Source organism: Limanda limanda, chromosome 22, assembly GCF_963576545.1.
Source record: "Limanda limanda chromosome 22, fLimLim1.1, whole genome shotgun sequence".
NCBI lineage: Eukaryota > Metazoa > Chordata > Actinopteri > Pleuronectiformes > Pleuronectidae > Limanda > Limanda limanda.
This window is the reverse complement of record NC_083657.1, coordinates 11,419,325-11,442,318: the sequence shown is the minus strand read 5'-3', so window position 1 is coordinate 11,442,318 and position 22,994 is coordinate 11,419,325. Positions and strand designations below refer to the sequence as shown.

At 42.6% G+C, this 22,994-nt stretch overlaps 1 protein-coding gene across 1 annotated transcript in view; it reads left to right on the top strand.

Moving 5' to 3' along the window:
- pcxb (pyruvate carboxylase b) overlaps positions 1 to 22,994 on the top strand; it is a 269,473-nt gene that overhangs the window by 128,398 nt on the left and 118,081 nt on the right. The window contains exon 12 of the mRNA XM_061066418.1: positions 1,504 to 1,686. Within this exon, the coding sequence (XP_060922401.1) occupies positions 1,504 to 1,686 (183 nt within the window). The remainder of the gene's footprint in view (positions 1 to 1,503; positions 1,687 to 22,994) is intronic.

The window sequence follows — 22,994 nt, the reverse complement described above, 5'->3', positions numbered from 1 at the left end:
AATAACTGAGTTGCTTGTTAGCAACCTTATGTCAAGTTGTCCGTTTACATTTGCTGTTATACTACGAGCCGTCTGTCACCTGTGACTAAGCTCAGAATGACACCTGCTACCATTAATGTCATCTATCGTTACTCTATGGTACTCCTGTTATGGTGAGTCAAAAGGAAAGCCACTTAGTTGCTTTGAGAAGCTGTGTCGGGTTGTAGACATGCAACCTGAACGCATGTAGCTGACCAAAAATATTCTCCAGGGTTTCTGACCAATAAAATAAGTGTGCCACTGTAACAACCCCCAAATCAGCTTTTGTTTTTTCGAGCCAGATTATTTAGAACAGAAGTGTATGTGTAGCTCGTGATTTATTGAGGAGAATACAGTATCTGAAGAAACGAGGGCAGAATCGCTTCAGAGCTGTAAAGAGCGTAAAAAATCATGAGAAAATATTGTGGGTCATAAACGTTGGCGGCACCGCGCACTGTCTGAAAATATTACGGGTGTATCATCATCGTGGTACAACATTGTTATAATTATGATTTCGACTCATCTTTCCCTTCCAGCCCTCAAGGGGCTCCATATGTTGTGGCATTGGCCGGTCCTCACTTCCCTCTTCTCATCTCCTCTCCTCCCTCCTCTGCTCTCTTGCCAAGTGGTTCGGAACAGTCGAGCGTCTTCGTCTCTCACTCCTCTCTCCTTATTTTTCTCCTCTTGCACGTCCGTCTGCCGTTGCCTTCCAAGTGCAGGTTCATCTGCGCTTGTCTTTTTCGTTGCATTGTTCACATAACAAGCCATTAACAAAATGCTGTTGAGGATATCCTGCACCACTGCACTGGAATATTCCGTTGCAATAAAACTGCATCACTCTCATCTTATGTTCTGAGAAATATTCAAAGTTTCTGGCCTATTCACACGTTTTGTTTTTTTTACAACTTAAAATAAGGATTGGCAAAGCCTGAGAGAGAGATGACCAAGGTCCAAGACTGGATTATCTTCCTTCATCCCTGCTTCTGTCAACCTTTGAAAAGCTGAGCTCCTGCACAGAGGATTGATCTGAGACCCTCTAGTTAGCTCCGACAGTTGATTATAGGAGCTTGTGTCAATATTACCGATCACTGGGGTAGAGCAGTTACTCATGACCGAAATATTAGTTTCATACACAGACTGAGATTAGTAGGGCCAACAGGATCCCTAATGAAAACACAAAATCTTAAATTGACAAATGTGCGAGTGTGTACTTTCTTGTCAATTACAGCAGGCGCATCCACCGTAGCAATATCCACAGGGACACTGTACACTGTTGATTTATTTATTTAACTTCTCTGCCTCCAAATTATATCCACATGGTGCTGCTGAATAATTATTCGTGGCAATTTACCGACCCTCTCTTCAGCGAGTTAATCAAGACAACAAAACATATTTTTAATATTGATTTGATTTTGCAGTGAAGCTAAAGACGTATTGTCTGTCGTGAGAAATCCTTCACTCATTTCTGTCCCTTTTTCCTACCAGGTGTTCCGAAGCGGCGAAGGCATGGGCATCCGCCTGGACAGCGCCTCGGCCTTCCAGGGCGCCGTCATCTCGCCCCACTACGACTCCCTGCTGGTGAAAGTCATCGCCAGCGGGAAGGACCTGCACACAGCGGCCTCCAAGATGAGCCGTGCCCTGGCCGAGTTCAGAGTACGAGGCGTCAAGGTAGGACATCCAGCAGCGTGGGCGTATTCCTGTTTTTATTTGCATATTAAGTACCCATTGTTTCCCCCGGGCTGAGGGAAGTATGACTTCCTGTGCGTCTGGCAATCTCAGTTGATAATTTCAAGATAATTTGTAAATAGCCCTGGATGTCTGACACGAGGAGAGATTATTTTACGACAGCAATGATTCAAATTGGTTGTTGTCCTCTGGTACGGGTCTGCAGCATTAAGGTTAATCGTGTAGAGCAATTAAAATGGTTCTGTACCCCAGGGGGAGCCGACCTTGGAAGCCTTTTGAGATTTTTCGGAGAGATGTTATTAGAGGGACCTCTTTCTGAAGGGCTCTGATTCAGCTGCCGAGTACAACAAGTTACCTTGAAGCCGTGCTGCAGTATTCTTCATCGCTCGGCCTTGCATGTCTGTGCACATGTCAGTCTTTGAAAAAGGAAAACGTGCATCGTCATTGTCTGAAACTGCCTCAGGATACATCCCTGCAAAGAAGAGGTTGTGTTAAATCGTGTCAGCAGGTGTAAACGACTGTTGACAGACGCTGGCAAGTGTTACCAGACTGAGAATGAGCTTGTATGGTTCTATTCATGTATCTGACATATAAGCAAACTGTGTTAGGAACCTCATCACGTCTCCTTCACCTTTTGCATGAGCTTAGATTCAGTGCCTTGTTTATTTAAGGGCTTATGAAATCAAATCATGTTCAGTATTAATATTTGTACACTCAATAAGCCTAAAGCAGCAGAGTCAGCATTAAACAAAGGTCACTTGATTCTCTAGTATTGTGTGACTTAAGTTGTAAAACCCGTTGTAATAATAATGAAGTGCCGCATAATATTGTATCAGCTGGACTAGAGCCACTGGAAATAATGACTTAATTTATGTCAGTGGATTTCTAAAGTAAAACTAATCTGCTGTCTCTGTTGTGACATTTTACAAAGCTGGTTAATTGTTGAGGTAGAAGGAAAGAATCAACAGCGTTCAGATCTGTCCTGGTTATCATTCTGATTTCTGCTTTCTGTTTTCCACACACGCAATTTGCATTTTTGCATCTTTAATTTCTAGCCCACAATTAAAGGTGAACAATTTGCAATCAGGATGAGCCTGATCCAACACATGCAGGGAGCTCACAATGTGCTCCATTTTCTTTTCAACAACACATTGTTGTGCAATAGGAGTAGACTTGACGTTGGCTAATTAATAATAATCATGAAATATGATTATTAAAATAATAAAAATTATCTATCAAAAATAATTAAACTATTAATTGAAGATGATCAGTAATCAAATAACAATAAAACCACTAATGAGAAAATAGGAATTATCAATTAGAAAGTACAAGCTATCAATTAACAATGATAAGGTTATCAACCAAGAATAATGAAAAATAATTAGTCCAACACAATAAAATTATCAATTTAAGAATAATACTATCTATATTAATAATTGAGAAAGGGGGGTACCACCCTGGTTTCCCAGGGGCCAACGATGTCAAGCTATAATTATCAGTCTCATAATGATAAATGTCAAATTAATAATGTCAATATTTTAATATTAACGATTACTTAATAAACAGTGAAGGCTTCTAAGTTCGAGCACAGGCGATCATAATCCAGCTGCAATCACATACATATGCACAAATAATCACAGACTACCGATACTTTAATTACAAAAGTATTTATTAAAAAGGGGAAATAAAGTTATAATGTTATTCAATGATTTATCATTTTAACAAGCTCCAATATTTCAAAGGTAAACACAGCAGCAGCACTTATCACAATTCAGAAAATACATGGACAACCTGCGGTCTACCTATGTATGTCTGTCTCTATGTGTGTGTGTGTCTGTGTCAAAGTGTCTCTCTGTGTGTGTGTGTGTCTATGTGTGTGTGTGTCTGTGTCAAAGTGTCTCTCTGTGTGTGTGTGTCTATGTGTGTGTGTGTGAAATAAAGTTAGTGTTATTTAATGATTCATCATCTTAACAAACTCCCATATTTCAAAGATAACAACAGCAGCTTATCACAATTTAGAACACTTTAGTGTGTGTGTGTGTGTGTGTGTGCGAGAGAGAGAGAAAAAGAAGGGGCGTGGCGATGACGCGTAGTGACATCACATCTAAGATGGAGGCCGATCATGATTTGTGGAATCAAGGCCTAAAAACTCTCAAAATGGTGGATTGACTACAAAACAAGATAGCGGAGCCGTTATGAATTTAGAGCCAGGATGGGAGGAGAGAGAGAGCGGAGGCGTGGCAATAATAGACTCAAAATGGTGGGTTTAACTTAACGTTATCCAAAATGGAGAATATGTTAATGACACCATGTGGCCGGAGCGCACACTGGTGGTCGTCACATGAATTACACAAAGGAAATTTTAGACAAAGAGAATTCTTATCTCTGCTTGGCTTTTGGGCCGAATGGTTTCCAGGGTTAGGGTTAGGGTTAGGGTTAGGGTTCAGCCTCTCTAAGCATAGATTTAACTATGTGACATGACCTGTATTATAAATACAGGTCAGAAGTGTGTATAGGTCGGTTTAGAAGGAGAGAGAGAGAGAGAGAGAGAGAGAGAGAGAGAGAGAGAAAACATGAGAAAACATGTAAGGAGAGTTCAAAGAAGCTCTTAAAAGTACACGCCTGAGATGAGTTAACTGTGATTCACCCCTCAGCCCTCAAGCGAGCGTTGTGGGCCGAGGTTCTGATCGGTGAAATCACTGCAGACTCACACAGACGTTAACAGTGCGGGCGGAGGCTTTCCTCGCGGCCTCAAGCACTAACACAAAACCCGGAAATGAACCGGAAGTAGCGGCTCGTCGTAGCCGGCTAAAACAATGAGACTCAGCGGTCTCGCAACAAATACAATCAAATATTAAATAATATGCTACGTATCAAAACTAACATCTGCCCAGATAATCAAGTCTCTTACTGTACCACCCTCGCGGTGTGTCTGCACCTCGGCGCGAATGTGTCGGGGGCCAGTGAATCACGTAGTCTCTCTCACGAGCGGAGCTCCTGGCTCGGCCGCTGGACCGGAAAAGGAAGCGAATTATTCGTGCTGCCTTGACGGAATGAAACTTCGTCTTCTCCTGTAACAGCGGAGAACGTGCTGTTTTACAGGAACGGAGTGGATTGCCTCTTACTCCTCAGCGGGATGAACGTCGCGCTTCTGCAGGGGACGGCTGGTTTGAAGCCGTTTGTAGATCGTTGGAAAAAAGAAAAAGTAAAGTCTATGGAAGTGTCGGAGTCCGTCCAGCGGGGCACTTCCTGTTTCGATGTCTAATCGCCTCCTTAGTTACTGAGTCGTGTGGTTAGACCTCTTGAGGTCAGAAAACAACTTGAGCAGCGTGGAAAAGAGGAGGACAAAGAGAGTCTCTTAAAAATACCGAGTTAACTAGTAGAACCCCGGAGGGGTTCTGTTGTTGCTTGGGCATCTGAGTGAAGAGAGAGAGAAGTCTGTGAGTTCAGCCCTTTTAAGTCATGTCTCAGGTGACTCCCCCCTGGGAGGAGGGGTCAGGGGTCAGTGTGGCCCTCCAGCCAATTGAGTTGTCAGGATTTGGCCCCCAGGGGCGGGCTTACCGTGGGGGACCAGGAAGTGACCTGCTGCCACATGGTGATAAGGGCCACATGCTGGATTTTTAAATGTAAGGGGTTTCCCGAGCCTGGCCTAAGGTTTTACAACTCTTTGTTCTAAGTCAGGACTCTACCCCAACAACATTGAGATTCAAGGTGCTTTGCTCCTAATCAAGCCACTACTGAAAACTCTGCATTGGGCAGCCAAGTTCCTAAAGTTTTTTTTTTTGTTGTAGATTATGGATTAACTATGACTGGTGTCCACAGAAATTAAGCTTTTGCATTTCAAGGTGAAACAAGCAAGGTGAAGCAGTTGTAAGCGGCTTTGTTACAGTTTTTCTATGTAGAAATACTAAGTAATTAATTTTCGGAAAAATCTCCTTTATGTCAAAGCTGAAATGTCACTTGGTGTTTTGCAAATCATTCAGCATAGTTTAAGAAAATATATATTTCTGATATTTTCTTTTTGCCTAACCACAATTTAAGAAAATCTTTGATGTGCTACTTCAGCTGAGTGTAAATACCTCAGAATGAAAGTCGACTGCTTTTCGCAGCCATAAAATGCAAACACTACCGGGGGGTATTTGCATATTTGTGCAGGATGATGCCTTTATTCCAAATCGTTTTTCTTATTTGCTGGATTTCATGCAGATTTTCCTACCTGGCTGTCAGCGAGATGACAATTAAGGCCATGTTAAAAAGTAAAGGGACCGCTGCAGCCGGTGGAAGTGGAAACCCTTGATTCAATCAGCTCAGTCAGTAATTCCTCAGTCTCTTTTGAATTAGTCATGATGAGGTGAAATTGCAAGTCAAATTGGTCTCCTCAACTCTAATTTCTCATTTAACTTGGAGCGCACTTTACAAACTGTCAGCACAGATTTAATGGATTAAATTCCCTTCTGATAGAGAGAGAACGAGTTCCGTGTCAGCCAGGACTTGACAGGGCCTGAGGACACTGTCCTTTGTCCTCGCTGCTGTGGTTTATGTAAACAGGCGGCGGGAAGTCAACTTAATTCACCTCTCACTGCAGTGGCTGCTATTGAAATCAGTCTGTACAACACAAACACCTGTTTTCTCAGTAACAACACTGTGTTCGTCTTGGTTTCTTTTCTCAAAGTGCCAATGAGGACGGTGTGTGCTGCAAACAACTAACAGAGAAGCCTTTGTGTCTGGGCTGATCCAACTGGAAGTGGAATACAGTAGATTGTTGCAAAGAGAGTTGTCGAGGTCATAGCAGCTTTTTACTAGGACTTTGAAATCTGAGCAAAACACTCAACACTGAATTTCCCCTGGGCCTTAAACCAAACACATGCCAAGTGTGCATGAGGCCGATAAGGTGAATAGTTCTGGAGATGAGTAGCCAGACACACAGACACAGATTTCTGGAATAAATAGAAATATAATGACATGACACCACACTGGCTTGATAACAAAGGTTTTTAAAGCACGAGAAGTAGAAGAATAAAAACAGGTTACAGAGCCTCTACCTGTTTTCTTGAGTTCATCCATCCTGATTCCAGTTAAAGAACATATTGTGTTTTTATCTTTTCTTTCAATTTTTTCCATCATGAGCCTTATGCTCTCAACAACTGCATAACGAGCCAGCAGACCTTCAATAGGCACCATATCTCAAAGTAAGTGGACATAACCCGTTGTCCTGCTGATATTCCCCTCATTCCAAATCCCCATTTCAGATGCCTCCTCGGCTGCTAAACATCTATTTATTCACCCTCCGTAATGGAACATGAAATCCTCCGGTGCCGGCTTGAAAACACTCACCACAGAGGGCAGCCCACGTTTTCTATCCGACCAGCTAGTTAACTGCTCCCATCTGGCATCACCAGTTCAAATTTGTCCCTAATTATCTTCCTACAGCGAAAACCAGATGGCTCATCATAACCTGCATGATCCAGAATTGAAGGAAAGAATTTGTCCTCCCCGACATGAGATACTTCAAATTCTGCTGAAGTTCATAGACAGACATTTGTCTGTTTTGATGTGGGCAGCGTACGTCATCCTCAAGTCCCAGATGTAGCATGCAGAAGTTGATTAGTTGCATTTAGCTGTTGCATGTGTATAAATTAGCATCTGCGTCCTGAGGGGGGGGACGGACCTCTGTGCATTTCACGTTTACAGATCTGTGAGGAGGTTCTGTACATTGACGTGGCGACGGTGACCGGTGAAAATGTCGACTCGTGATTCGCTCTCTCCTTTTGTCTGTGTGCTTTGCGAGCAGTGGCCTTGGGGAGTGCTGCCCGTGCTGTGTTGGAATGCGACCAATAAGAAGCCAAAGAGCTGGCAACAAATTCAAGGCCTATTAAAGCTTCGGTCTGTTCACAGAGATATGACGCCGAAGGCTGACAACCCTCTTTGCTCCGGCTTGTTGTTTTTTCCTTTTACAGGCATTGAAGGAAAAATGCAGCTGAAATCCGACAAGGACCGCACCGGACTTTTTGAGATCCTTCTTTGAGTTTGGTTGGATAATAGAATGTATCCTAACCTTTACATTCAACTGAAAACCAGAGAGCACCACGCAAAGTTTGAGTTGCTCGGTTGACACTTGATAAATTGCCGCGCTCCACTGTTGTGTGGAATTAAGTCTGGCATTTCAAAAAGCTCTGTTTATCTCCCTGTGTGTGTGCGTGTGTGCGTGTGTGCGTGTGTGCGTGTGTGCGTGTGTGCGTGTGTGCGTGTGTGCGTGTGTGCGTGTGTGCGTGTGTGCGTGTGTGCGTGTGTGCGTGTGTGTGTGTGTGTGTGTGTGTGTGTGTGTGTGTGTGTGTGTGTGTGTGTGTGTGTGTGTGTGTGTGTGTGTGTGTGTGTGTGTGTGTGTGTGTGTGTGTGCACATGTTTAGTGCATTTCAGTGTGTGTCTGTGGACTTCTCTGTGTGTTTGCATAGAGGGTGAGCCGTTCATCACGCTTCTAGCTGCAGAAAAAGACAGGAAGTGAGACAGGAGGGTAAAGATGGATGGATGGATAGATGGAGGAGCTGGAAGGGAAACCAGTAAACCTTTGGCAGTTTGTTTCTTTAAGCCTTGTTTTTGATGACTATTTTCAATTAATGTCCTCACAGGCCTTATAAAATAACGGATATTGAGTGTTTATTGAGATGTAACCAAAGTGTAAAGAGGTAAAGGGTTTTAAATATTTGTGTGTGTTTAAGTGATGATAAAGTAAATATAGAAAAACCTGCATGGAAGTTGTCCAAAAGGTAGAGAAGGCAAAAGAGAGACAACGTGAGAAACTTTCAGAAATACAACTTTGGTCTGCAGAGTCGATATATGTCCAGCGCGGGGGAGACATCAACCAACTGAGAAGTGTGTGTGTGCTTGCGTGTGAGTTTGTGTGTGTGTGAGAGTGAAACGCTTCAAAGTTCAGTTCGAAGTGATATTTGTGACACCGGGGGCTTCGCTGTAGGCTGCATGGTTTCATTACTGTTCACCTTTACACCTCATCTTTAAAAGGCAGAGTGTTTGAGGGGACCTGAGGTTGTTGCTCTCTCTGTGTGTGTGTAACTGTGTGTGTGTGTGTGTGTTGATGATTCCCATCTTCCCAGCCTCTTTGAAGAAACATTGCTTCACTTCATTATAGTTTGCCAGATCACAGGCTAGTGTCCCATCTTAACATCATCACGTTGCTCTCTTGCTTAACTTATCAGCATCTTAATATTTCTACCAAGCACTTCTGTCCGATATGATTCAAGTTCTGCCAATATTGCGTTTGCTCATTTATTGGACCACGGTTCTGGATGAGCTCATTGTTATGGGTGGCCTTCCTCACTGTCACACTCTTTATTTATCTGATCCTCTCTCTCCACAACTCAATGGATTCAGAAGAAATACGGATGAAATTAATAGATTCTGCATCTTTTCAATACAATGGCACTCGGCAGATTCATTTTTTCCCCCTCATTTTGTGACGTTAAAGATTTAATCTTGCTGTGCTACAATGGGTGACATGTGGCCCAGTGCCTCATACTCTCCTAACAAACTAATTCATCACTAGCAAGCTCTCATCCTCCTTTTCTCCTCTTCAAGCCCCTTCTCCACTGTTCAGAAAACACGACATCCGGGTGAACACGCTAATTTCTTCTTAGGTACTGACTCTGTCCATCCCTTTCCGGTTTGATATTATGACGGGCATTGCACTTCCCAACATTGATGCGCAAATGTCCAGGTTTGTGTAGGTTAGTGTTTTTAACATCTTGAAAACGGTATGAAACAGTAAGTGTTTTTCCCTGCACATTGTGCAAGATAGTGAGATAAGAGAGCTTCTCTGTTTTCTGTGCATTTGTAATGTCGAATATGACTCGTCGGGTAAAACAAAGAACAAAATGCCATCTCCTACACTGACAATCTGAATTCAATCATCTTTTTTGAAAGTCCTGCTTTTAGTGTATTTAGTGTATGAGTTGAGATTTAACCTTCCTTCAGAAGCAGTCTTTGTGGTGTAGCCTGTGTTTTCAGTCCACTGAGCTCGTTACATCTGTTTTCCCATCGTCTGCTTGTGTCTCTCTTGATGTTACGCATTGTTACAGAATCCTTCATCTTTGCCCTTTTATGCTGATTATATTGAGGAATTGTGGTAATTAGTCAAATCAAGTTATTTCTATAGCCCGGCTCTGAGGACCGTTTAATTTCCCCCCAAAATGGAGCTCACATTTATTTCACGAGAAGCAATAAATCAGCAGTGTGGACACGCTTCACAAAAAAGTTCTCCGACAGTTTTTTCCTTGAGTTAATGAAAGAGAAGCTTAGATAATTTGCAAATGAGGTACACTGCGCAGAATGGTAAACGTCAAAGTAATTCATCCCATAGTAAAAAGGTCACTATACTTTAAATGGCTTTTCAAGTTATTTAGTTTCCTTTTACAAAGCAACATCCACAACTGTCTTTCTCCTTAAGTGTCTGTGTTTTACTTTTAACAGAACATTGGGTCATCCCTCACTGGACTGTAAATGTCAAATAAAATAAAATTGTATATCATTAGATAAAAGCTACTTTATTAGGGCAACCCCCCCTGCTTTAATAGCTTTGATTTCCTGCTTCCTTGCTGGTTCCTTCACTGTTATCACTGTGAGATCTGTGCTGCCCCAGTAATGATGAGCCCAGATGTGCCCTTTTGCCTCCACCACGTCTGGAGTTAACAGCAGACGGAGGCAGAAGCACTGATCCATCCCCGGATCATTTGCTCAGTGTTTACAGAGTGACCTATCAGCGGGAGGACTGAGATGTGCAGACACACACTCGGCTGCACTCACACACTCTGTTTGTTACACATTGTCATACACAAACACACACTGTGTCCCTGGGAGCTGCGTTATCATTTCACACCGCTAAACAACCAATTGCATGGCACTTAATCACACAGACAGTCTTGTAATTGCGTGTGCGATTATCTCTACGTGCACATTGTATTTTAAGTCTACACTGAAGTCAAAAACAAATTGAATGAGAGATCATGCAACGTGCAAATCCAGTTAGTGAAAGTGAGGGAGTACAGATAAGACTCGCATGAGGTGACACATTTTACCCAAAGGAGAATATAGGTCGACAAGAAAAGAGAGAAAGTCAAGATAGAATCGAAAACTTGTCGGTAGTGATACAATAATTTGAGAAGGGGAATAAACAGAGAGACGACAGGCATGGTTGTTTACCACTTGCTAAGTGTCACACGAGCAGGGAAGGAGGCTGACTCTAAATAGAGATCATGATGTAAAATTTAAGCTTTTTAAAGTATTAAAATTTCAAATACACAGCAGATTTATGTGTTTCATCCCGCGTTGACAGGTTTACATACTGCATGATTACTCTTAGATGAAGCGCTGTGGTGCAAAATGATGTCCCCTAAGTATAAAGGATCCTGTTTTTCTTTTGCTGCTCATTTGCAGTTTAACTTTTAACAGCAGTAAACACTGAAATGCACAGCTTCTGTCTGTCAGTTCAAAGGTGTCTGTGTTTATGTGAACTTCAATGACACTGCAGCTATTGTGCATTTTTTTCAGAAGTCAAATAAAGATAAAGTTAATAGAAATATTTGTGGAAACACTACTATGAATATTGATATGTGGAGACATTTTTCTCACTGGCTGATTCCTAAACAAGTCCGTTTATGCAAAACCTGCAAGTGCAAAGCTCCACTCTGGACTTGACCCGTTACCCGCAATTATCTTGGCCTGGACCCCTTCATCATGTGTCCCATGACCCGACCTGTCACCTGTGATTAAACACACTCACTACATACACAGATACTCACATCACATTGGCTATGACCTCCTCGTCCGCTCTTTTCTGTGGCTCAGTTGTGTGAAATGACACAGCAGAAACATACATACTTTTAATTAAATGTCACCTACTGCCCACTCACATTTAGATCATTCTCACCCATGCCCGTACCTGTGAATTTTGTTGATACCCTCGTGCAGACCCTGCTTAGTTTGTGTGGCCACTGGAAAATTAGTTGAACTATATTTAGTTGTATACCTGGTGTTCACCCAGCAACAATGCAGATTTCTTACAATTTTTTTTTAACAAATACAATTTATCAAGCCTCCAATAGGTTTAGAAAGACAATGTGAGATTTATAACCTCAAACAAAATGTTTTTCAGGTGAAGAGGAGCCGAGATAGAAGGGCCGCCTTGTTAAAATGACACAGCACTGGTCCATGTTGGAAACAGCCACTGACACACACACACACACACACACACACACACACACACACACACACACACACAGTACACTATCACTCACAAAAATGTCTTTTCTATGAGCAAAACAATCTCACATATGGTTTCCTGCTAACAAGACTTACTGACTTATACCGCCACTCCAGCTCAAGAGTCTGCTCCCATGTAGGAAACCCACACACGCGCTTACACAACATATGGGCACAAACACATTGTCGCTTAGACCATCAAACTGCAGACAGATTTGTTTCATCAGCATCTTGCTGCTTCATGCACACATTTACACACGCAGCAAGTTGGAGCTTGATGGTGTCAACTGGGACTTTGAAGCTGTAATCGGGATTAAACGGCTGGGAATCAGCTGTGACCATACCAGAGGGAGAGAGGGCGGCATGGGAGGCAGAGAGGAAAAGGGGAGGGAGACGGAGGAGAGAAAAGGGACCGGAGAAAAAGATGAGGAGTAGGTGATTGAACCACAATTAAGTAAAACGGCAATATAGGAACTTAAATGTGGTTTTCTGTAAAATAAAATGTGAATCTGAGGCTTTATATCTCCTCTTGTTATTCCAATCTTCTCAATGCTGTAAACAATGTCATAAAAATCAACAGTTCCAACCAACAGTTACCGAATATTCTTTCTACTTCCTGTCGGATGTGTGATGTTTTCGGCGACACACAAGACGTGGTGTTTTTCTCTTCCGAGTTTCTGCTCTCCCTAGAGCTGTCGAAAGAAGATAGTCAAGGAAAACTAGATTTCCTGTTTGATAGTCGGCTCTGTGTGTTGTTTCCATACTGAAGGAAGGAAACTGGGTTAGTGCGAATGTATAGCAGCGACTGAAACATGCAGTCAACTTCAAAGCAGGAGACATGGCGTTCTCACAGCAGCAGCCTCTTCTGCTGATTTGTTCCGCTCCATTCTTTCAATGCCCACTCTTCATCTCTAGCCTTTTCTTCTTCTTTTTCATACGCATCTGTGCCTCATCCTCATTTCCTGCCCCTTTTCATCCCCCCACTGTTACTTGTGGCTCTGCTGTAACATCACAGCTTGAGTTTATTCGCACGCACACAAAAACAAAAACACATACACACTCTGGCTCCCCTGCAGTCGCCTGGACGTCCGTGTGATTAATAAATTGTGATCACAGGGAGAGTTGCAAACACAGAAGAGGGGATGAATAGAAAACGATGACCTTGCTGAAGGTGTGAAATCTGATTAGCTGGGTGAGTAATGTATTTTTCAAAGAGACGTGCTGTCTGTCATAGTGTCGAAGGTTTGGGTCAGCTGCAGTTTACAGCAACGTCATGAACTGCTGTGTTAAGCTGAGGAACAGCACAGTACAAATGCAAACCGAGTAGAGCAACTAGAATGGTAGAAGGCGGTAAAGCAAGCCCCCCCCCTTTTAATCCAAATTTAAACTATCTGGATTTTTAATTGGATCTGCGTCGAATTGCACCCTCTCATAAACAGGAGTTCTCTAAATAAGGCAGATATTTCATCAAGATTAAAAAAAAACATCTTACAACCTCCTTGGGCTTGTGGAGCACACACCCAAAGTAGAAATAACAACATGAATAGAATCAACGTATGGACAGACCATGTATTACTGTTGGTCCCAGTCGGACATGTCTGAGACAAGTTGGGATAAACCACAGCTGCGGTTTGCAGTATGAAGTGGTGCTGTGCAAGTTCCCATGCAGAGTCATGAATATTGAGACTGGGCGGCAGTGACGTGCATACCAATGCAGGCATATTTGCACACTCTCACATGCGCAGAGGAGTGAGGTTCAGGGGGAAGTGGGAGTTTTTAATTAAGGGTCGCTACACACACTGATTAATTTGTGTTCTAAAACCCTCACACACACTGACACGCTGGGGAAGGTTTCAGGGCTTGGTCATGCATTACACACTAACACACTCATTCTCATATAAAAGGCCTAGACAGCATACAAAATTATACATAAATGCACAGTGGTGGAGTTAACAGTGATATTCATCGTTCTTTAATCATGAGTTAGACATTGCCGCCTGCAGCCCTGCAGCCATTGTGTTTACAGGCGAGTTCTGCAATGCTCAAGTGGTGGTAGACCTGGTCAGTGCCACTCAAAATGCAGTCAGCCAATCAGAGGGGGGCATCATTAATATTCAATGAGGCAGTTGGAAACTGTCAGTTTTGGCTGGAGCTCCAGAGAGAAGCAGAGGAGAGGACTTGGAAATTCACATTGCAATGGCCTTTAAATGATAATAACTCAGTGCACCCTATCATAATTGTAGTGATTTGTGTTTTTCTAAGCGACAAGTTTCATAGATGTTTATTCCTTAATATTAGAACACAGAATATGAGACAGAAATGTGGAAATTGAACTTTGTCAGCTGTTGACAAGCGGCTTCCAGTCATTTGGTAATGATATCTGTCACGTTGCAAACACTAGATGTCTTCCACTGACTCATTTCCCACAATCTGAACTGTGTTGGCCGCGTGCGTCTGTCTCGCAGGCCTCTCCCGGGGGCCCTTCTTCTTCTCTCCAGCATTTTCAAGTCTAATTGAACGTCCATAAGAGAACACAGAACTCGCTTTCTCTCAACCCGGCTGATTATTCCAGTAACTTCACACAAAGAGAAACGAAATGCTTCCCAAACGGATCATCTCGAGGGCAGCATTAAACGCAGCAGTAGTTTATTGTAACACGCAGTAAAATATGACGACCACACCTGCGAGTGCATCGGTTTCTTTTATAAACATCTTAAAAATACACAAAAAAACCTCGAGGGCAAATCCGATTTGTTGGAGCTGCCAGTTTGGCTCATTAGCATCACAAGAGTTTCCTTGTTTTTATGTAGCAGGGATACTGGAGATGGAGGACTCTTTCAGTTTACACTAAAAATGCCATCATACCTCCTGATGACTCCTGCTGGTTGTTTGGCAGCTGGGTTTTTTCATGGTTCCGCTGCAACATCTGGCAACCCCAGCAGCACTGACAGTTTTAATGTTAAAGTTTTTCTTCCCCTGACTGAGCCCGAGGTATAGCTGCTCTCACTGTGCTGCTGCTAATCTAAAATTCCATTACAAGCCCGGTCTCTCATAGTGTGAATGTGTCCGTGTGGCTCGTAAGACTAACTGATGTATGCTTTGCTAACTGCTCGGCACAGTTCATCAATACATTCTGTGAAGTCTCTCACTGTCTCTTACCTCTGCAGCCTTATCTTTCTCTCCTCTGCTCTGTCGTTCTTCTTCCCTCCACTCCTGAGGGCGCTACAGCCCAATAACCCTTCTGACAGATTACAGTGTGCATGCATACACAAGCAAGCATTTACAAAATAATCACATAATCACGCAGTCCAGCTTTTCGCTTCTACTGCACATCGATAAGTGAAGTTACTTGATGTGATTCCTGAAACCAACAGGTTTTGTTATGTTCTTGTTGGCTGTAAAAACTAACCTGGTCTTTAACAAGCCTCCAGTTGAGACGTTTACACAGACATTGTTGAGGCCCCGGAGCCGGAAGGCAGGCAGAGGTGACATGTTTACAGCTGTCTTGGTCAGAGTCCTTTTCGCAGTGGTATTTCATCACTAAGTCTAGACTGCCAGTAGATCGATAGGGACTGAGAGGAGGAAAGAAAATAGCTAAAAAGTCTAAAACCCTGGTAGCGGCCCCTGGAGGCTGCATTATTCATGGAGCTTACAATCTGTTGTCGGATGAAACAAACAAAATGCTGATAAATTTGCCGCTGTTTCTTTAGAGCCAACCCGAGCTGAATATGTAAAGTTGGACTTGAGTGTGGCAGTGGAGAGCAGGTCGTGAATCAACAATTTCAAAGCTTTTAACTCCCTGCATATGGGAGTTTGGAAAATGCAAATGTGACGGTCTCTCAACAAATTCCGAGGCATTACGGAGTTGAAAGTTTAATTTCCACGTTTCTAAGGCACAAGGGGGAGACTGAGGGAAAGATAAAGAGGTCACCAGAAAATTCAGGCGTTCTGAAGAGTAAAAATATCCCACTGTATACAGTACATTTGCAGTGGTTTTCTGCTGCCCGCTGTGCAAATAGGACGATCCAAGTCGAGGAAGCGAGCACTAGTTTGCATTTCACACAGCGGCCTCCTTGATCAAATAACTTATTTGCTGAGAAGTTGGTGTATTCCTGCGAGACTCCAGGAAGCATCTAAATTAAAGGAAATATGACACTGTGGCACCGAGCTTGCCAAGGGATTATTTGCAATTATGAATTTCAGAGGTTTTTCCACAGTGAAAGCCTGTGGGCACAAAGAATCAGCACAAATAGGCCAAAGAGCCAGAGCCATTCCCCATCCACATCCTCGAATCGCCCTCTTTCATAATCATAATCTCTCTCCTCTTCTTCCACCTTAGCTCACTCTAATTTGTCCTTAACTTTTTCATTTTTAGTCCCCGTTCTACATCCGTTTTCCCCCCCAGTAATGCTTGAGATCTAGGAACTAAAGCTTATTCTACCACCGCCTTCTCTCTAAGTGGCTCTGGATAAGAGCATCAGGTAAATGCCTAAAATATGATCTGGAAAATGTTCCCAAAATTGGTCTTAGGTACCTTTATCTCCACAGGAGCCGTCACTCAGCTGCCGGTCAAAGAATAGAATCCTTACAGAGATAATTGGATAAGCACCTTGCTCCCCTGTCTGGAGACTGGAATTAAATAATTGAGAAGGATTGATGTGACACAATTAAATCACAGTAAGGAAGCAGAATGGTCTGAACGTTTGGCCTGAGCAACATGTGATCCAGATGTGTCCTAATGGGTGTGAAATGATCAACTTCTTTGCCTGAATAAACCACAGATGTGTTGTTGATTTGGTTGGTCATGGGTTGTTTATATTTCAACAAATCAAAGATAGACGTTTCCCAGAGATGAACTGATTCAAAACCCTGAGTTAATGCTTATGATTCTAGATCACGCACAATGATATGTAAACAACTGCAGCATATGTGAACTGTTTGAGGTGAGTCCTGAGCGACAGGCAATGGACACACAGGATCCAGCTTGAGGGACAAACTCAATATGCAAACAATTCCTGGATTAATTGTTTTCTCTTTGAGCTTGTTTACTTCTGGAAAGCAGGCAAATTGTGTGAGCTACCTGGAAAGCATTTAAAAAACAAATCTCCCAGTCGGTAATGGCACGTTGGGGAAATGGGAAACGAGGACGAAAGAGAACAAATAATGAAACTGTTGGAGAAAACGTCACAAAGAAAAATGGTGTTACAACAGAGGAAAGCAAGGGAACGAGTGCTACTAAGGAGGTTGGAAAGATACTTAAAAAGAGAGGTAGGGAGGGAGAGGGAGAAATTACTCTCATGATTTGGCTGCCTTAATGACTGATTGAGAACAAAAGTCTCTTTTCTAATTCTAATGAGTTTAATTATGGCTCGTCCTGGGCCAGGTGTCTGGGTCAGCTAATGTCTGGATTCATTAATTGACAATTAAAAGCGAATCAGGTGCAGCCACTCCTCAGCACAAACATTAGAATTACCGCACTGCGGTTGTGTGCCTCCGCTAACCAGTGCAGCTTCTGTGTACACACACACACACTTCTGTTCCAGATGAATATTAGGTCAGCGTGACCTTTAACCTTTGACCAGTTGACACATAATCACTTTATATGAAAATGTTAATCCAAGTGTCAACTGGTCAAAAGTTAAATAAATTCCTTCAAGCAGTCTTGAGATATCACATTCAAGAGGCTAGACACATGTTATTTAAGCCCAACGTGACCTTTGACCGCTGATCAGTTAATCAGTGAGTCCAAGTCAATTGACCTTATTCCACCAAAATCAGATCAGTTAATCTTTGAGTCAAAGTGAACGTTTGTGCAGAATTTGAAGACATTCCCTCAAAAAAACTGATCTTAAGATATCAGGTTGAGGCAAGATATAAGCCTACTTTGTGAGGCCACCATGACCTTGACCTTTGACCTTGAGTTACTGTTCTAGTGAATGTTACCAAAAAATAATTCCCTCAAGGCATTCCAGGGATATCAAGGCAAGAAACATGCTTTGTGAAAACGTAGGATAACTGTTTTTCGCTTGACGACGAAGCAGAAAGACACAAAACAAAGCCTGGGTGGTAAAGATGGTTGGATTCAGGATCTGCTTCTCTAAAGGCAGAACAGCACTTTCCTCCTGCGTTTTCCTCTAGGATTGGCAGTTAGCGTTTCCCTCAGTGCTGAGGCTCCTGGTGTCGAAGAAAGAGGAGTGGGCGAGGGGCTGACTCACAAGAAGCTGCTTAGTGTTCAAATGGTTAGAAAAGCAAGGGAAGATCGGTTAGAAAATGTTTCAATTAATAACCGCCTCCTTTCATCATACCAATAACCTTATGACCTCCAATCACTGCAAATTGGGCGATAAAATATGCTGTGAACATATTCCTCTGTTTTATCTGTTGAACCGCCCAGATGTTAGATCAGAAGCTGCGAGAGAAGCTTTTGTGATTTACATGCCTTTGTTCTGAGATGGTTTTAAAATGCATCACTGCTTCAGACTTCAGAAAACGCTGTCGTCAAGACCGCACACACTATGTCAAGAAGTTTTCCATTCATTAAAATTAAAGACCCATTTTAGTAACTTAATCTAATGATCCTTTATGTCAAGTAGACGTGATATGATTTAATATACACAGACCTCATATAGTACAAGACGTTTATACAATACTGATTTCCATTGTGTTTATAAAAATCAGGGTATAGAGTCAAAGTTAGAAACCCAATCAGGTCGGAGTAGGCTTTTGTTTCCCGCAGCTAAACAGTCTGAGTGGAGAGTGAACGAGGTGGAACACATTGACTGAATTCCTTTGTCAGTCAGCTCTTTTATTTATCTACATTTATATGCAGGTAGCTGTTGATAGAAATTTTCTAAAATGTCTCCTGGACCTAAAACACTTACACCTACCCTCCTGTGTTTTATGTGATCATCGTCTGACTGTTAATAGTGTTTTAAAGTTGGCACATGACTATAACTTGCCCTTTTTTGGATTAGGTATTGCGTTTGCCCACAGATCCTGTGTGGTCAGCGACACCTGAGAAGACAGGATGTTGTGGACGTGGTTCAATGTTCTCGACACACATTTTTCTTTTTGTCTGTTCCTTTGAGGCTCTTGAAGAGGGGAATTATCTTCAGTCTGGACTCTAAAGACGACAATGAGCTTCCCAGCACAGTGGTGGACTGTGTAATGAGATTGGTCAAGCGGTGATATTTGGGTGGTGTGCAGCACTGTGTTGGTGACACTATTAGGGATTATTCTATTTAAAATACACTTAAACTACCATAATGATGGCTGTGTGCACGCAGATAAAAGGGCTCTGCAGTGAAATATTGCAGTGTCTGCTTTTTGCTTTTTGTTTTTCCTTTTCTTATTGTCCAGTCACACTGGCCACTTTTCCCATGTAGCTTTCTCCAGGTAAATACCTTTTTGTTCTTGAATTAATTTAGCCCTTGTTTCTTATTCTTACACTATTCTATGCTTGATTGCAAATGTTTTATTATCAAATCCTCAAATACGGAACATCTTTCTGTAGGTAGCTTTCTTAGTAGTCGAGCTTGACTCACCTTGTGTCTGGCTAACGCCACGTTGCACAGCATCCTCTGAGTCTACACTTGTGTCGCACATCTACCTCTTAAGCGTTGGAGTGGCCATCTGTGTGTTTCGAAGGCTCAGTTATATTTAATAAGACTCAACAATGCCAGTGTTCGATTCCAGCGGGGGCGAGCCCCGAGTTCACACAAAGGGAACTGTGGGTGGAAAGCAGCGCCTGTGCTGTTATGAAGGTGAAGTGTGTGCAGACCTTGTTGCCATCCTTTGTGGAAGGAAACACCCGGGAGATGTTAAATGACCCACAGTTCACTGCAGCTTGTGCATTGTACTATTAATTATGAGAATACGAGCGGTAGCCCAGGAGGAAGGTGAAATGCTACGGTTGGATCTTGCTGTTTTACTTTCACAAAAGGCCTTGTGTTCTTCTGATGAGGGCAGGTTCACTGGAGGGTGGGTTGGTGTCCAAGTTTGTTATTGCGTTGCATCTTGTGTAGCACATTGTTACATTGATCTTTTTGGGAATGGACTTTATTGACAAAGGGCTTTTCTGGTCTTAAACACATTAACACTTCAAGTCACTTTCTCCTGCTCTCACACACTTTCGGACAGTTTCTATTTTTATGTAGCCTGCACAGTGCAACAGTATGAACAAATGTATGTGCTGCCCGGATATGGTGCTTTTCTCACATTCATCCACTTCTCAGAATGCTGACAGCTATTGATAAGAATTTGGAGTTCTGTGTCTCCCCATAGACAGTTCAATATGCTGACTGGAGGAGCTGACCCGCTCTACCTCCCTGGCCCATGGGCCTATTCCAACTGGGACGGGTTGTGTTGGAGTTGACGCACTGTGCAGAAATAACACTGATATACACAGAGTGGAGCAAGCTGTGACATTTGCTCTCTGATACTAAACACTTGACAAGTGATTGCAAACAATAGGACACTGATTACAGCTCAAATTTGGCTGAAAGAGACTAATCAGCTGGTATTCATGTGTGTGACTGACCTGAACTCCAGGTGCTTGAATAGATGTTGTCTTCATCACATATAGCCAAGTCTATACTAAGGCTCCATAAGGTCGACTTTGCGATTCAGCATCACTTTGACAAGCAAATTGTAGCTGGAGACTGGTGCCATTTTCTAAAAAAGACAGGCAGTGATATATAAAATAGTTATATAGTGTGTGCAAATAGTGATCAGTGACTTCTGAAAATGTTGCCAACATGGGATTTTAGATTTGGCAGTTGTGTTGAACATGTTTCCGTGGCACCATCGGTGACCTCTTAATTTGTCACTGTCTAAAAGACAATCTGCACAAGTTCCATGTGGATTTGTGTTTTTCCAAACGCAGTCAATTCTTATTTATTGTGGGAAGTGATGGTGTTTCTTGAGAAGAGTGCTCTTAGCACTGCTGTGAAATGTGCCATTGTCTCTCTACCCCATAAAACTCTGAATTTTTCATGAAAATAGTACACTGCATCTTTTTGCTGGTGCTTGCAACCAGTGGGACATTGTTAAAGCGCCTGTCTTCCCCTTTGCAGTCGGTGTTCTGCGGCTGTTTGACAGCACTCAGATCTTAAGCAACCACAAGTTAAGCTAGGCTTAGGCTCAAGATGCAACAGATGACATTATGCAACATACCTGCAGATATTTTATAAACAAGCCTTTCCTCAAGGGATGTGACTGTCAGCCAATAAGAAATACAAAATAATATATTAAAATCCATTTTTCTTAAAGGAGGTTGTGGTTTCTCTATTTTCCAACCATTTGAAGAGGTATTAATTTTAATAAAATCCTGCAGTTGTTAGCATTTGGGGGCATTTAAAGCTAGATAAGCAGCAAGGTTAAATTGCTTACAGAGCAGTCAACTGTAAAGCTAAAGGACCCTCTCTCTGTAGTTGGGACCAATTACAGCTGAGCTGAGATTCCCAGTAGCTGTAAAGCTGTGTTCTTAAACTCAGTGCTCCAAACAAAATTCCCCTCTTACACTGTCTGTGGTCTGGGATTTGAGGGACCATGATGACTGAGTGGGTTTTTAAAAGGTCCTATCTGTTCTTCAATCATACGCAAAATGGCCATGGGTCAAGATTCTTGTTTTTCTAAATCTTGCTCTTGCAGCCAAATGGTTTGTGGCAATTTCTGAGCAGCAGCAAAGAAATTTTGTCCAAATGCCACTTGTATAGAGCCGTGTTCATTAGCGGAGCTCAGGCGGATTATTTGTCATTTAACAAAGACTGGAAATCATTGCGACTGACAGAAATCAATCACCCACAAACATCGTGACAGGATGTTCCGCCCCCTCACTTAACAAATCTCTTTGGAAGCTTTGGTCATGTGATTAGGATCACGGTCACGCAGATTGATGAAATATAGTGTTTTGATGCTTTCGGCTAAATGTGAAGACACATAATGCTCCTATGTATTTGTGCCTGAGCCGTGTTCGACAGATGAGTTGCTGGCTTTGGGTCATGAGCTGTTCCTGTTTTTCCCCACAATTTCATCATCCTTTTGACAAGGGTCGATGTTTGTTTCATCACCCTATAGAACTTTGTGCTTTGTGAAGTGCAGCCAGGCCGCTCTGCTTTTTGAGGGTTGGCATCGTGTGGCCAAGCCTCTGAGGTTATGGTCACAGCGTTTTCTCTCGATGGCTGCCAAAGGAAAGATCCGCCTATATCCTACAGAGAACTCTAGACTTGCTGTGCAGTAATTAAGTGGAATCTGTTCTGAATGCAACTCCAAGAAACATTTAGATTCCAAGTGTCCAGTAACTTCGGATCCCCTAAACTTTTGGATACTGTGTGCGAAAGGGGCTTTATCCCCCAATAGTAATTTATATATTGATAAAAGACTTTAAGGTGTAATCTATTATTTCATTAAAAAATAAAACATACAAATACTTCCATTCTTGACGTAATTTTTGAAAATATAGAAACGTAGTGTGAGAGCTGACCACTAGAGTTGCAGAGGTCCATCATTTAATCCCAGTTGCCCAAATCAGTTGGGCAATCTTTCTGATTATACTTTAAATCTTCTATTGTCTTTAATCTTTCACTTTCTCTTACTTTTTTTATCTCTGGCTGTTTCCTATTTCTCACGCTTTCCTCTCTGGTGTCCGATTCTTGTCTTCCCCTGTCGCTTGCTCCCTAGAAAAACTGCCAGAAAGCCTAAAGATGGCACCCCACTGAATCTGCTTCTTTCTCTGCTGCTGCCTCTCACACACACACACACACACACACACACACACACACACACACACACACACACACACACACACACACACACACACACACACACACACACACACACACACACACACACACACACACACACACACACACACACACACACACACACACACCGTCATCTCCTACCATCACCTTCTCAAAAAAGACACTGTGGAACGTCTCGAGATGAGAAGAGTTACACGATTTCACACCCTCCTTCTGATCAGGAGTCTGAAGGAAGCCAGCGGGAATATGAGTTGGAGG